The sequence below is a fragment of the Carassius gibelio genome, chromosome A22 (genome assembly GCF_023724105.1).
Source record: "Carassius gibelio isolate Cgi1373 ecotype wild population from Czech Republic chromosome A22, carGib1.2-hapl.c, whole genome shotgun sequence".
Lineage (NCBI taxonomy): Eukaryota > Metazoa > Chordata > Actinopteri > Cypriniformes > Cyprinidae > Carassius > Carassius gibelio.
In genome coordinates, this window is record NC_068392.1 from 8,641,218 (window position 1) to 8,653,980 (window position 12,763).

The 12,763-nt window shown below is 36.7% G+C and overlaps 1 protein-coding gene across 4 annotated transcripts in view; it reads right to left on the reverse strand.

Moving 5' to 3' along the window:
* Window positions 1–12,660, reverse strand: part of LOC127942737 (dual specificity protein phosphatase CDC14AB) — a 43,019-nt gene extending 30,359 nt beyond the window's left edge. For 2 of the 4 annotated variants that reach the window (XM_052538662.1, XM_052538664.1), the window contains exons 1-4: window positions 12,090–12,660; window positions 11,047–11,137; window positions 10,424–10,499; window positions 4,985–5,077 (exon numbers count right to left, since the gene is read on the reverse strand). In XM_052538662.1, coding sequence (XP_052394622.1) covers window positions 4,985–5,077; window positions 10,424–10,499; window positions 11,047–11,137; window positions 12,090–12,186 — 357 coding nt within the window. In that variant the 5' untranslated portion in view covers window positions 12,187–12,660. The remainder of the gene's footprint in view (window positions 1–4,984; window positions 5,078–10,423; window positions 10,500–11,046; window positions 11,138–12,089) is intronic. The other 2 variants (XM_052538661.1, XM_052538660.1) reach the window with 2 other exon arrangements.
* Window positions 12,661–12,763: the final 103 nt, after the last annotated feature.

A 12,763-nucleotide genomic window follows, 5' to 3' on the forward strand; every position in this document is an offset into this window, starting at 1 on the left:
ATAAAATGAAATATAAATATTAAAATAAAAACAAACTTAAAGAAACAATGAAAACTGTTGCACTGGAAACAAAAATAAGCAACTACTAAAATTACTAAAAATGAAAAAAAAAAAAGTTTTATTGAAATAAATAATATATTTAAAATATATAAAATAAAAATAAATGTAAAAATTACAAAAAACAACAACACAATTAATAAACTTAAAATTTAACAAAACTAAACTTAAACTAAAATATTAAGTTTAAAATAAAACCCAACTTGAAATATTAGTAAATATTATAATTGTATTTAAATAGCACTAAAATAACAGTTTTAACACAGCCTTTCCTCGGTTTCATTCAAGATGGTTTCCAATCAGATTAACTGATTGGGGGGGGGACCATTCATTTCAATCAATTCATTTGAAAATATCCTTCAAATTTTGCCAATATTTCATCATTTTCTCACTATTAGTTGACAATCATGCAAAATTAAATTAGATTTTCCCACAAAAAATATTTTTGTTGTTATTCCCAATCTGAATTTTAGAAAGAACAATTTATACATAAATCGGACATTGCTACTTCCCAACTGCCTATTCCATCTTTTTTCCTATCCACATCTGCCCGTGTTCCTCTTCATCCCATACACAAATGCACTTTCAGGAAAGTGACGTTCGGGCAGAATGTGTCACACAGATGAGATGCTGGGGCTCAGCACAATGGGGCCCTTGTCAAGCTGGGATGACTTGTTATGGTACAGTGCGGGAGGCACACACACAGACTTGCTGAAGAGATGAGTTTTAGCGGTCATCTATTCCCTACACCCACGTCAATCCCTCCTGACATCATATAAAAGGAACTCCGCTCACTCCTTCAACATTTCTGTGGCTTGATGTCAGAATGCAGCAGGACGGTGCCAACACGGAAAAGAAACCTATGTGAACCGTGCCAAAGCCCAACACACATTAAACACAGAAAAAGGGGTGGGTCAACTGAAAAAAGAAAATGATGTAATTTGTCTAATCTACCATGGAAGATAAATGAAGAAATTTTGAAGTTTGTGCTAGTCGTTCTTTTCCATACAATTTCAAAAAATGACTGAAAAAACATTAAAATATCAAAAGTTATTTTTCACAAATTTTTTCTCTATTTATGAACAAATCATTCAGACCAGTTCTGGGAACTGCACCAATCGATTCATTGAAATGATTCAATTAGAAAGAATGATTCATTCACAAATTAGGGTTGTGTCGATAGACCTGTAGATCCTGTAGTCGCTGAAGTTGTCCGCTTTGACTCAGTTTAACTCCTTAAATCCATGAAATGAAAGAGACAGAAAACAAGGAGTTGGTGTCCCACACATTTAATGGCTGCTACACGACAACGCACTCTTCTCAAACATGAGAGATTAACTCTTTCTTGGCTTACAAATAAAGTAAAGACAAAAAAATTACAAGGCAGCAGCAAACTTATCACGTAGTTAGTCCTTCTCTTAAAGACTGATCACTTAACTTATAACGCACACTATGTGGTGAGGACGTAGAAGGACTATGTGAGAACTACTCTGGATGATGAGTTCGCTCTGCCGCCTCGTTATTATTTCCATGCATACCGCACTATAATGTGATGCATGCAAAATACATAGTTCTGGCTGTTCCAAAGTCTCCATCCACAAACAGACGTACAAAGTCTGCAGATATAAGCGATTTCATTGCATTTTAACATTTAATCTGAACGGCCTATATGTGTTTAATAATTTAAACGAGCCCTCACTAACTGAGTTTAATGCCACCGTTATGTTAGAATGCATCTCATTCTTGTTTCTGTGGCGGTGCGTCGGACTTGTCATGAGGCACGCCGTCCGAAGCTCTATATGACTGATGACTCCAAATATATTTACTCCAAATATATGAACTTTCATGTTTTTAATACTTTATATTTAACGTGTTCGTTTATGTCCAATATTAGTGTTAAACTGTTGGACTTTAAATGAAATCTACTATTGATTTTCACCGTTGACTGATTTTGAAGGACATTTAGACTGATAACTTCCATAAACAGATTCAGCAAATTTGTCACAGGACGCTTGATATGACCGTTGCGTCCGACTACATATGAACTAGCGGTTTTAAATACAGTATTTTTAACGTTAGTTGTAACGTAAAGTTGTATTAGCGTACACATTACATTTTATTATTTACATTCATAAATAATCTTAAATACCAGTAATTAAAATGAAACTGAATGAATCTACAATTAATGGTGTGTGGGAAATGTGATATACAAATAAACTTGGGCTCAATGTATAGGAGTTTGGTCAGAAATCCAAATGTTTTGCATGCATCACGTTAATTGCATTATATAAATTGCAGCACATTTCAGATGAAAAATGTTGGTGCATTTGCATCTTTTATGAAGCTTGAAAGCTTGAAAGTCTCCATTCATTGTAAATCCATGAAAAGAGCAAACTGCGAAATTCTCATTTTTGGTTGAACTAATCTTTTTAAGATCTCCAGTACTGTTTTTGAAGGCTGTCTGTTCTGCAGGAGGCCAGAGCTTTATTATTTGTGTACGAGTTAATGAAATATGCACCGGTCAAACAATTAGCTGTACAATGTGACCGATTAAGTTCAATCCTGTGAGAAGGGTCAGCGCTTGTTTGTTTGTGTTGCGCCCTACTGTCCCATGTGACTCTGATGGAAGATCTTGGCCCAGCTGTTCAACCAGTACATATAATCTCCTTCATATGAAAAAACTGGGTCATCTACTGCTCTTGCCAGAGGAGCACATCCCACACAAGCCTGGATCAATAAGAACCTACTTACAGAAGATCCACTGCAAGTGCAGAAAGACAAAAACATAACACTGAACACACGTCCATGCATGCATGAAGGACAAGAGCAGAAACAAGGTTTTATTCAACTTGGAGAGGATCATGGTTATATTTAATAGAATTACTTAAAACACTAGTTCATCTTGAGCACTTTATTGAGACTATAGGAGAGAACCTACCTAGAGATTTGATGGGTGTCTCCAGAGGTTAGGTTTTTGAAGGTAGCGAAAATGAGTTTCCATTTAAGACAACTAAATTAACAATGGGGTCAAGGTTCATACTAAATTTAGACTGGGAGGGTGAATGTGACCATTCCTTGTAGACCAACTTTGAGGAAGTACACTAACTTTAAGGGATATTTGCTAGATAATTAGAATCGCAAAGATAAAAATAAAGCAGCCCACATTTTCTCTAGATTCTTCGTCAGGTTTTCTGTGAGGTATCCCTCATGATCTGTCACTGTCATTTCAAGTTCATCAAACTTTGCATCAAATTAGATAATTTTCTAGAAGTTCTATTTACACTTCTGCTTAAAATATACATATGAATATTTTTTTCCCGACTGTAAACTGAGTTGTGAATTGCAAAAGATTGCATAGATGCTACTATGAATGTTGACTTATGTATAATCATAAATTATGAATTCACACTGAATTCATATTGTGGGGTGGGTGGGGGGGGGGTCTGAGAGCATCTGTTTAATGCATATGAAAGTGGCAACAATTTCACATTTAATGTATGCAGCTGGTCAAATATTTGGAACAATTAAGGCTTTTCTAATCAATTTCTTATGCTCACCAAGGCTGCATTTATTTGATGAAAAATACAACAAAAACACTAATATTGTGAAATATTATTAAAGTAAAAAAAACTGTTGTTTGAAAATATTTTTTAATCCATTTTATTCCTGTTATGCAAAGCTGAATTTTCAGCATCATTACTCCAGTCTTCAGTGTCACATCCTTCAGAAATCTTTCTAATATGCTGAGCATAAGAGACATCTTTAAAAACATTAAAAAATCGGTAGTGCAAATACTGCTTTTTTTATTAGAATTATTATTGTTTTAGCAAAAGAAGGTAAATTCCAGATATAAGGGAACCAAAAACATTCAAAAGAGAGTAAAGTTGAGTCACCGCTGCAAACATCGAACACAGGATTTATGGTGGAACATAGCCATTGAATTACAGTCCAAAGTCAGATTACACAAAAAGTCAGATTAAAATGTATTATTGCCATCATCCATTTGAAAGCAAGGGAACATTAGATCCGCCTCTTTTTGAATCGTTCAGAATCAGGAAAAAAGGATACTGATATTGTATAACACCACCACCCTTTTCGGTTCCCTAAAATTTCAATTGCCAGTTCTTGTTGGAATAAATTAACAATAGCTTCTTTGAAAGAAACCGGAGGAGCATCTGTCATACCACTTTCCTTTCCATGTTGCCATTTAGGTTTCATCAATATTCATGAGGACAGAAGCATTCTAATATCCCACAGATTATTTTATAGTGAAGTAGTAGCTGCTTTATCAGTACAAATGAGCACAAATAAACTGATTATACTTAAGTAAATGTGCAGAACGGGTTATGAATATTATAGAAGAAGTTGGTGCCATGACCCTTTAAAACTAAAACTGGGCATTCGTTTAAAAGAAGGGCTTATCAGAATGATACACTGACCCACTTTACAGCTGAAACCTGTGCCTTTGACAAAGCCAACGGTGCCATCTGAGCAATAAATGTGTCCAGACCAGAGTCTTCCTTGAGAGTGCCAGGAACAATCAGCTGGCATGGCTCATACGCTGTGTATGTACTGGTCTAGATGAATGAAAGCAGTAGAACAGGACAGACTGGCATTCAAGCCAGTCAAGGACATAGGTATTGTGCCTCCACAAAGCGTTGGGACTACCAGTCAGTCAGCACTCTGTTGCTGTCTCTGAGGGGGAGTTTGGAATGAGGACACTGGCAAATATCCGAGAAGACTTTGTACGACAAACAAATTTGCTGTCGATGTGGGAGGACTGATGGTTTTAATGAAAATAACTGAGTGGCTAATTTGCAGGGCCATGACAGATTCTGCCCTGGATGTGAATCCTCGGGTTCCGGTGAAAGTAATTAACAGCAGTGACGGAGGAAGACAGAAGGACAAATGGAAGTGGGATACTCACAGCATAAGCACCGATGAGCACAGCAGCGTTAGCCCTTTTGCACTGGTCAAAGCTGGTGTAGTGCACAATCCTCTTCCTGGTCAGTGTAAACGACTGTAAAGAAAAAATAATGCATTAAACTGCAATCAAATTTCAAGAATACATTTTAAATATGCAACTTATTTTTGATAGCTTGCATTACATCAATTTTTTAATGTAGTTTCCATTCCATTTGATTGAAAATGAAACTCAAATAGCATAAAGTTGCATAACTTTTTTATTTCATTAATAGTAGCTCAACTTTCCTGTTTTTAATTTTTTTTTAAAGTTATAAACAACTTCAATGATTAACTGGCATTTTACAGTAACAAAACTGTAATTTGAGAAAAAGACCACTGCATTAATGACTACAATGTAAAATGTTACTCTAAAACCATGTTAAACCAAGTGACTGATGGACATTTTTCACTAAACTTTTCATTATTATTTTAACAAACACCAAGTTTAGTCAAATTAAAGTTTCTTTTTTTTTAAACATGCATTAGCAATTTTAACATGAAGAGAAATAGAACTGCAGCACTCATTTAATGTGTTGGTTTGTCTTGATTATGTTAAAATCTTGTTAAAATCACTCCAAACTCATTAACAGTTAACATGACTGATTAGATGTTTGGGAAACAGGTTATGGAAATCTCATTAACAAATATCTCAGTATCAACCAATTTCACACACCTAACACCCTTTTTCCTGCTTAAACTAGCTTGAGGTGCTCTCAGGATGACTCAATTGAAAGTCCTTTACATGAGGGAATTTGGAGACAGATGTTCTAGCATCTGCCCCAGCTGCTACAGCAACGCACAGGGAGGTGCTGCAGGTGAGCCGAAATGTGTGTGCAAGAGAGACAGCATGTAGCTGCTAAAAGGCAACTCATGCACAGATGACACGCCAAAAGCTTCAGAATAATCTGTGCTGGAGGCGAGCTGAACTGAAAAGCCCTCAAAGCATCTGTTCCTGTGTCGCTCCACATGCTGCGGAGTAAAGTTTTGGCTGGGATGGGATGAGAGTGAAATCAAACTGCCAGCACAACAAATTAGGATTCAAACTTGTCCACCTACAACCTGCCCCGAAGAAAAAGAGACATACCGAAGGCAAAACTAAGGAAAGGAATTTTCCAAAACTATCTAAGCTGAGAGATCTGTAAACAAAAATAAAGATTTTTACAGGAGAACCTCTTAAAAATTTTACTTTTTCTGTTTCTTTTTTCTATTATTATTATTATTATTCATTTTTTAAATGAATATTCACTACTTTAACTTTACAACATTTTGTCATGTCATAGTAAGAGGAATTAACCTTTTTGTCTTTCCATTGATAAGCACAGCAAACCTGAAAGTCAACTAGTTTGGAAAGTGAAGGCGTACAGGTCATCTTTTCTCATAGATTATGCAGTAACAATATAGTAGTTTTGGTAACAGGGTTGAACCCTTTTATCTTTCCAAGGTGAATCAATAAGCACAGCATTAATGAATGTCAACTAGTTTGGAAAGTGAAGATCTAGAGGTCATATTTTCTCAAAGTCATAGTAACAGAGTTGAACCAGTTTATCTTTCCAAAATGAATCATTAAAGGGATAGTTCACCCAAAAATCATAATTATGTCATTAATAACTCACCCTCATGTCGTTCCCAACCAATAAGACCTCAATTTATCTTCGGAACACAGTTTAAGATATTTTAGATTTTATTCTGAGTGAGAGCTCTCAGTCCCTCCATTGAAGCTGTGTGTACGGTATACTGTCCATGTCCAGAAAGCTAAGAAAAACATCATCAAAGTAGTCCATGTGACATCAGAGGGTCAGTTAGAATATTTTGAAGCATCAAAAATACATTTTGGTCCAAATTAGCAAAAACTATGACTTTATTCAGCATTGTCTTCTCTTCCGTGTCTGTTGTGAGAGAGTTCAAAACAAAGCAGTTTGTCATATTCGGTTCGTGGAAGAAACATTCGACGTAACCGGATCTTCTTGAACCAGTTCACCAAATCGATCTGAATCGTTTTAAATGGTTCGCGTCTCCAATACGCAATAATCCACAAATGACTTAAGCTGTTCACTTTTTTAATATGGCTGACACTAGCTCTGAGTTCAAACAAACCAATATCCCAGAGTAATTCATTTACTCAAACAGTACACTGACTGAACTGATGTGAAGAGAGAGATGAACACAGAGCCGAGCAAGATAATGATTCGTTCACGAGTCAAAATATCTTGTTTTTCTTACCTTTCTGGACATGGACAGTATACCGCACACACAGTTTCAATGGAGGGACTGAGAGCTCTCTGACTAAATCAAAAATATCTTAAACTGTGTTCCGAAGATAAATGGAGGTCTCACGGGTTTGGAATGACATGAGGGTTAGTTATTAATAACATAATTATGATTTTTGGGTGAACTATCCCTTTAAGCAAAACAATACTTAAAGTCAACTAGTTAGGAAAGTGGTAATCTACAGATCATATTTTCTCATAAAGTTATAGTAAATCATGAAGTGAAACCATTTTATCTTTCCAAAATAAAAAACATTACTGAACGTCAAATAGTTTGGTAAGTGATGTTGTAGAGGTCATCTTTTGTCACTGACTCATAGTAACAGGGTTGAACCCATTTATTCATCCAAGGTAAATTGACAAGCAAAACAATATTGAATTTTGGAAACTCAAGATCCTTTCCTTTCTCTAGCCATCTGCAGATCATCTCTTCTCAAAGAGTCAAAGTAACAGGGTTGAACCCTTTTTAATTTCTAGGCAAATCAATAAGCAATACAAAGTTAACAATCACTCAGAAAGTTCATTTTTATGTAAAACGGCAACATCTACATGCAGGAGGTGGTTATGCTAGTGAGGAGAAGAAATCTGTAAAAAATTTAATTTAGCTTAAAAACAAAAACAATCTCAAGATTGACAGCATTTTAATCAGATTGTGCTTCAAAAACACCAACTTGAGAATGGACAAGCTCCTCTCAGCAATGCTAGAAAGCTGATCTTATGATAACCAGAAACTACCAGAACAGATACTACCCAAGCTTCCCTCCTTGATGTTTGGTTCCTCCAGCCTACAACCAATCATGCGGCCCAAACCGGTGAGGTTTGAAAAAAAGTAATCTCTATGGCAACAACTTGTATATTACAAACAGGCGGGGACATTCACATGTAATTGGATGGGTGTGCACATAGTGAAAGTGGTTAGGAGATAAACACATCATGCTTTACCACAGGACTTTACCTTTAATATTCCAAAACATGAACACATGAGAGACCTACACCTTGCCAGCTTTAGAAACACAGAACAAAACACAAAAGATAAAGTGGTTTATTATTATTCAAACACCTTCCTTTAGCATGGGAAGATGCTCAAGTAAGTTGACATGTCAGCAGAATTAATCACTAGAAGGACACTATAAACTTCTTGTCTGCTTTGGGTTTGGTCCTCTTTGCTGACCTCTCAATTTAGGTTAATTGGAAACTAAAGTTGGAGTTGAGTGCAGTAAATCATTGTATGCTCCTGAAGGCTGACGAATCTTAAAAACTACGTTTCTAAAGTCTGCTAAAGCAAATTAACATTGTCGATTTGTTGCAAAACCAAGTGGCCTGCCTACCAAGCTAGCAAAATTACTTTCCAAAAGGCAGGTGGCTGGCATGCACTATTAAGAACCTTTAGACAAAATATTCGGAAGAATCACACATATAATTGAGGAGAAGGTATCAGAATGCACTGCAGTGAGTTCAGAAAAACTAAGATGTCATACAATGTACTTATTTCATTTGAAAAGTATTGATAAAAAGTTATAATTAAAAAACAGAACTGTTCCCAAAGTTTGCGCTGTTAGCTTAGCAACACGCTAATGAAAAACTACTAGAATCAGTGCCATATTGAGTTACACCCAGGTAGTGTTCTAAATCAGGCGCCTATGAGGTTTCATTTTGGAAAAAATGCTGCCTTTGAAAGTAGTCTCTGTAGGTAGTAGCCAGCAAGGAAAGTTTTGCAAAGCAGTTAGTGTAACTTTCGTAAAAACGATTTCCAAAGGATGAAAACAAAACCAAACAGTTCCCTTTAGACAGTGTCTATATTAGCAATCAAACGAAAAGCTGGGAGTTGATGAATTGGGATGGATCCCATGACCCTCCCACATCACAACTGAAGCGTACAGAGCAGTACTCGGACAACTAATCCCCCTTCATATATCCTGGGGACATGCATGAACCACACGCTAAGGTCAGTGCCAGTGGCTGCTGCCTAAGTCTGAGAGGATGAAAAAAAGGTCACATCTAATCCCAACATTTGTTACATCTGATAGACGGGAGGATCAGGCCTAAGAGATCAAGAACAGTGACATAACACGCAACTCACTTTCTCTGCAGACTGTGGGCATTGAGATTGAAGTAGATTGTACCCTGCTGACATTCTGTTAAATGCCATGACAATGGTGAGGGAAGAGAAAGTTGAATTTGAATAGTGAACTTTTGGCCTAGTAGATACATTTTAAGCTGGTAGGGTTCTGGTTCAATCCCCAAAGTGATCAAGATGCACCATTGTGCAAGGCACTTAACCCCAGGTTACACTTGGGGAAGATTGTCCCTGAAAACAATTTGGATAAAAGTGACTAGTAAATGACTAGTTACTAAACCACTGGATTAAGTCTTAACTTTAAGAGGCTGAGAGAAATTAGAAATAATCTTGACGTAATGCAACTGGTTAAGGTTCGCATTCATTCAAATTGAATTGTGCATCAAAGGAATAATTTGAGTTAAGAACAAATTTAACTCAACTGAACACAATTATTCCAACTTGTCCCTCCTTTTCTTAAAATCAAAACAAAAATGGAAGATACAGTGAGGCACTTACAATGAAAGTGAAAGGCACTTTCAAAAGAATTTGTGTTCCAATCAGCATTACACTGCAAAAGTACTGAACCTGGATTATTCTTTTAAGAAGAATCTCTTCATTGTCTGAACCGCTGAACTTCAGAGAACATGCTGGTCCCAGGAGAAACTCTCAGTACACAATAAAATGTAAAGACAGGTGAGTCAAAGACTAAAAAAGACAGGAGACACATGGCTAAAGATGCACGTGATGTATTCATCTGAGCCTCCGGTCACAGTGGCTTTCATTTCAAGTGAGCACATGTGATTCTGCCTCACAGACATGGCATAAAATGAGCTGATGTCTTGATAAAGTAAGGAAGGAACATGATGTTTTCTAGCTGTAGCTGGAGTTCAATGCTGCATCATTAATCTTAAATTCCCAACCCATACAAACAAAAGAAACATTAACACATTGGACAGCCCAAAATATCCAGCGACGGGGCGTGAGCGCAAACTCCTCAGCTTTTTAAAATTAATGCAGCAACATACTGCAGCTTCTTCAGGAGGAACGTAACAAATCGAGCAGGTGTTTGACTCACCTTGAGCTTTTTGTTGAGTTTACAGCAGTATCTGTACAGCATAGCGAGGTTAAGGGGGCCAAAATCAGCATAAAAGCTATGAAAGAGAACAACAATGTTAGCCTTCATTGTATAAATCAGTGTTTTACCCTATTAAACAATTATTTAAATACTAAATATGGATGGATTTTGGCTCAAGCTAATGGGGCAAGGGCCCCGGGTCTTTGACTGTCAGGGGCCTTAATCTGTACTATACGTAATGTTCATTCTTTTCATTTTAAATAAAAGCAATTTGCATATTGGTATGTACTCATAATTCAAACATTATATTTTGCAATTGTGATAAAAGGAAGGCTCTAAAAGACTATAACCCATCCTTGGAAGTCAGCCTCAAACAGCGTTTTCTTTCAAAGTATCTGTCAGAATGATGCGAAGAACATTAGTTCCATTTTTCTCTGATCTTCCCACATGCAGAAAGTCAAAACTAATGATTGACAGGTCCATTGTGGAACGCTGGAGATAAAAATGCAACTTTTACTAAAGGAAACATTCGATTAAAGAGTTATGTAACAGACTTCGGAACAGTTTCCCGCCTGCTGGGTTGTTTTGGCTCTGAGAGATGACTGAGGGAGGGGAAAACTCACTTTTCATACACAAACTCCTCATCCGTGCTGAAGTAATGAGTGTTTGCAGTGCTTTTTGGTTTGCTTCGCAAGGTTGCAAAATAGAGTCGATCTGGGGAAAAAAATTACACATGGTTGATTAAACAAGCCGGTAGTTATAAAACAGCTATTAATACTCGACAGAGTTAGATTTTAACATCAGATTATTGGCTTGGGTTTAATCATCTGCAACAATGAACTTATCCCACTGTAGCTTTAAATACACTTAAATATGAAAGTGGAATAGTCACATTACTGGGACTTTATTCAATATGGATAGAGAATGTCAAATATGTTACATTATCTTTTATTTATTTAATTTTTTACAGATTTGTTTTAAGAAATAAAGGTTTCTCTAATTTTTTTATATTCTTTAACACAAGTGAGTGCCGTCATTAAGTGTCAATTTAAGTATAAATTGCATAGTGACAATTTAAAAAGTTTATTATATGAAGCTATGTATAGCAGTAATAACAGGGTTGAGAGTTCATTTAACCATTACTAGCCATGTGCTTCAGGTAATTAAACTACCAAGTGTTTATTAAAAAGAAATGCTTATATTTCTGCAAATATCCAATTTTCAATAACCAACTGTTTGCTATACAAAATCAAAATAACAGGGCTGACCATTTAAGACCTTCTAAAAAACACAAAACATTTGTCCTCGAAGAGGAGGGTGGCATTATGACAAAGTTTTGCACATTAAGAGATTTTAATAAAAGATGATCATCGTGATAACAGGGTTGATGACGTGGTAACAGGGTTGATGCCAAAATATCTAATTCAAAACACAGCTTTTATTTCAATTTCTCACTAGAAAATGTTTTCACGAAAATTATCAATTAGAAAATACACTTAATAAACAAACTTGCTGCAGTTTTGCTAAGAAGATGAGAAAATGTTTAATATCACACATCAACGGTTGGTGCAGGGACCTGATGACTGAAACAAGTACATCTCAAGTCTGAGGTAACACAATGAATCAAAGTTATCCAAACTGAAGCGCCTAAGAAACTTAAACTCACCTTTAACAAGCTCCGAAGCACCTATTAAATCATTATCATCAGCCATTTTAAATAAAATTGTGAGTATCGCGGAATGTTTCGAGGTGTCGAGAGTCATCGACGGAGCGCAACTATTTCGAAAAGAGCCTTAACGTTACTGCTGCTTTCAAATCCGTTTCCTCTCACGGATGCAACTTCTCTCTTAACTGATGTCGCAAATATTCCGGGTAGCTCAAGAACAGAAAAGCCCAATTACACGTGTAAACAAGGCACTCGTATCTTGTGGTGTTCTTCCACGGGTAAAAGGTGAAGGAAATGAGCTGCAACTTCTCAAGCTGTTAAAACAACTCCAGCTGCGTCACTTCGGCATCCTGACTCGCGCGTCCCGTGTTAAAGTGCTTGAATGATCGGCAGTTTTTCTCGCGCGTGTGCCGTCAAAACGCCATTCGTCGTATTATATATATCCGTTTTCGCTTTAAACGGGGCAGATACGAGTCGCTATCATTTGCATGGCAATTCTGCCCTGGTCATTAGGTGGAAATCTTTCCCTTGCCATGTTCGCGGACAGTCAATAAAGATCTTAAAGGGACATCACGTGGTGCCGAGATGTCCAATCAGCGGCACGGAAGGATGTTGACTCTCGCTCGACCAATCAGAGGACGAGAGGTTGTTTAACTCCGAGAGAGACATCAACC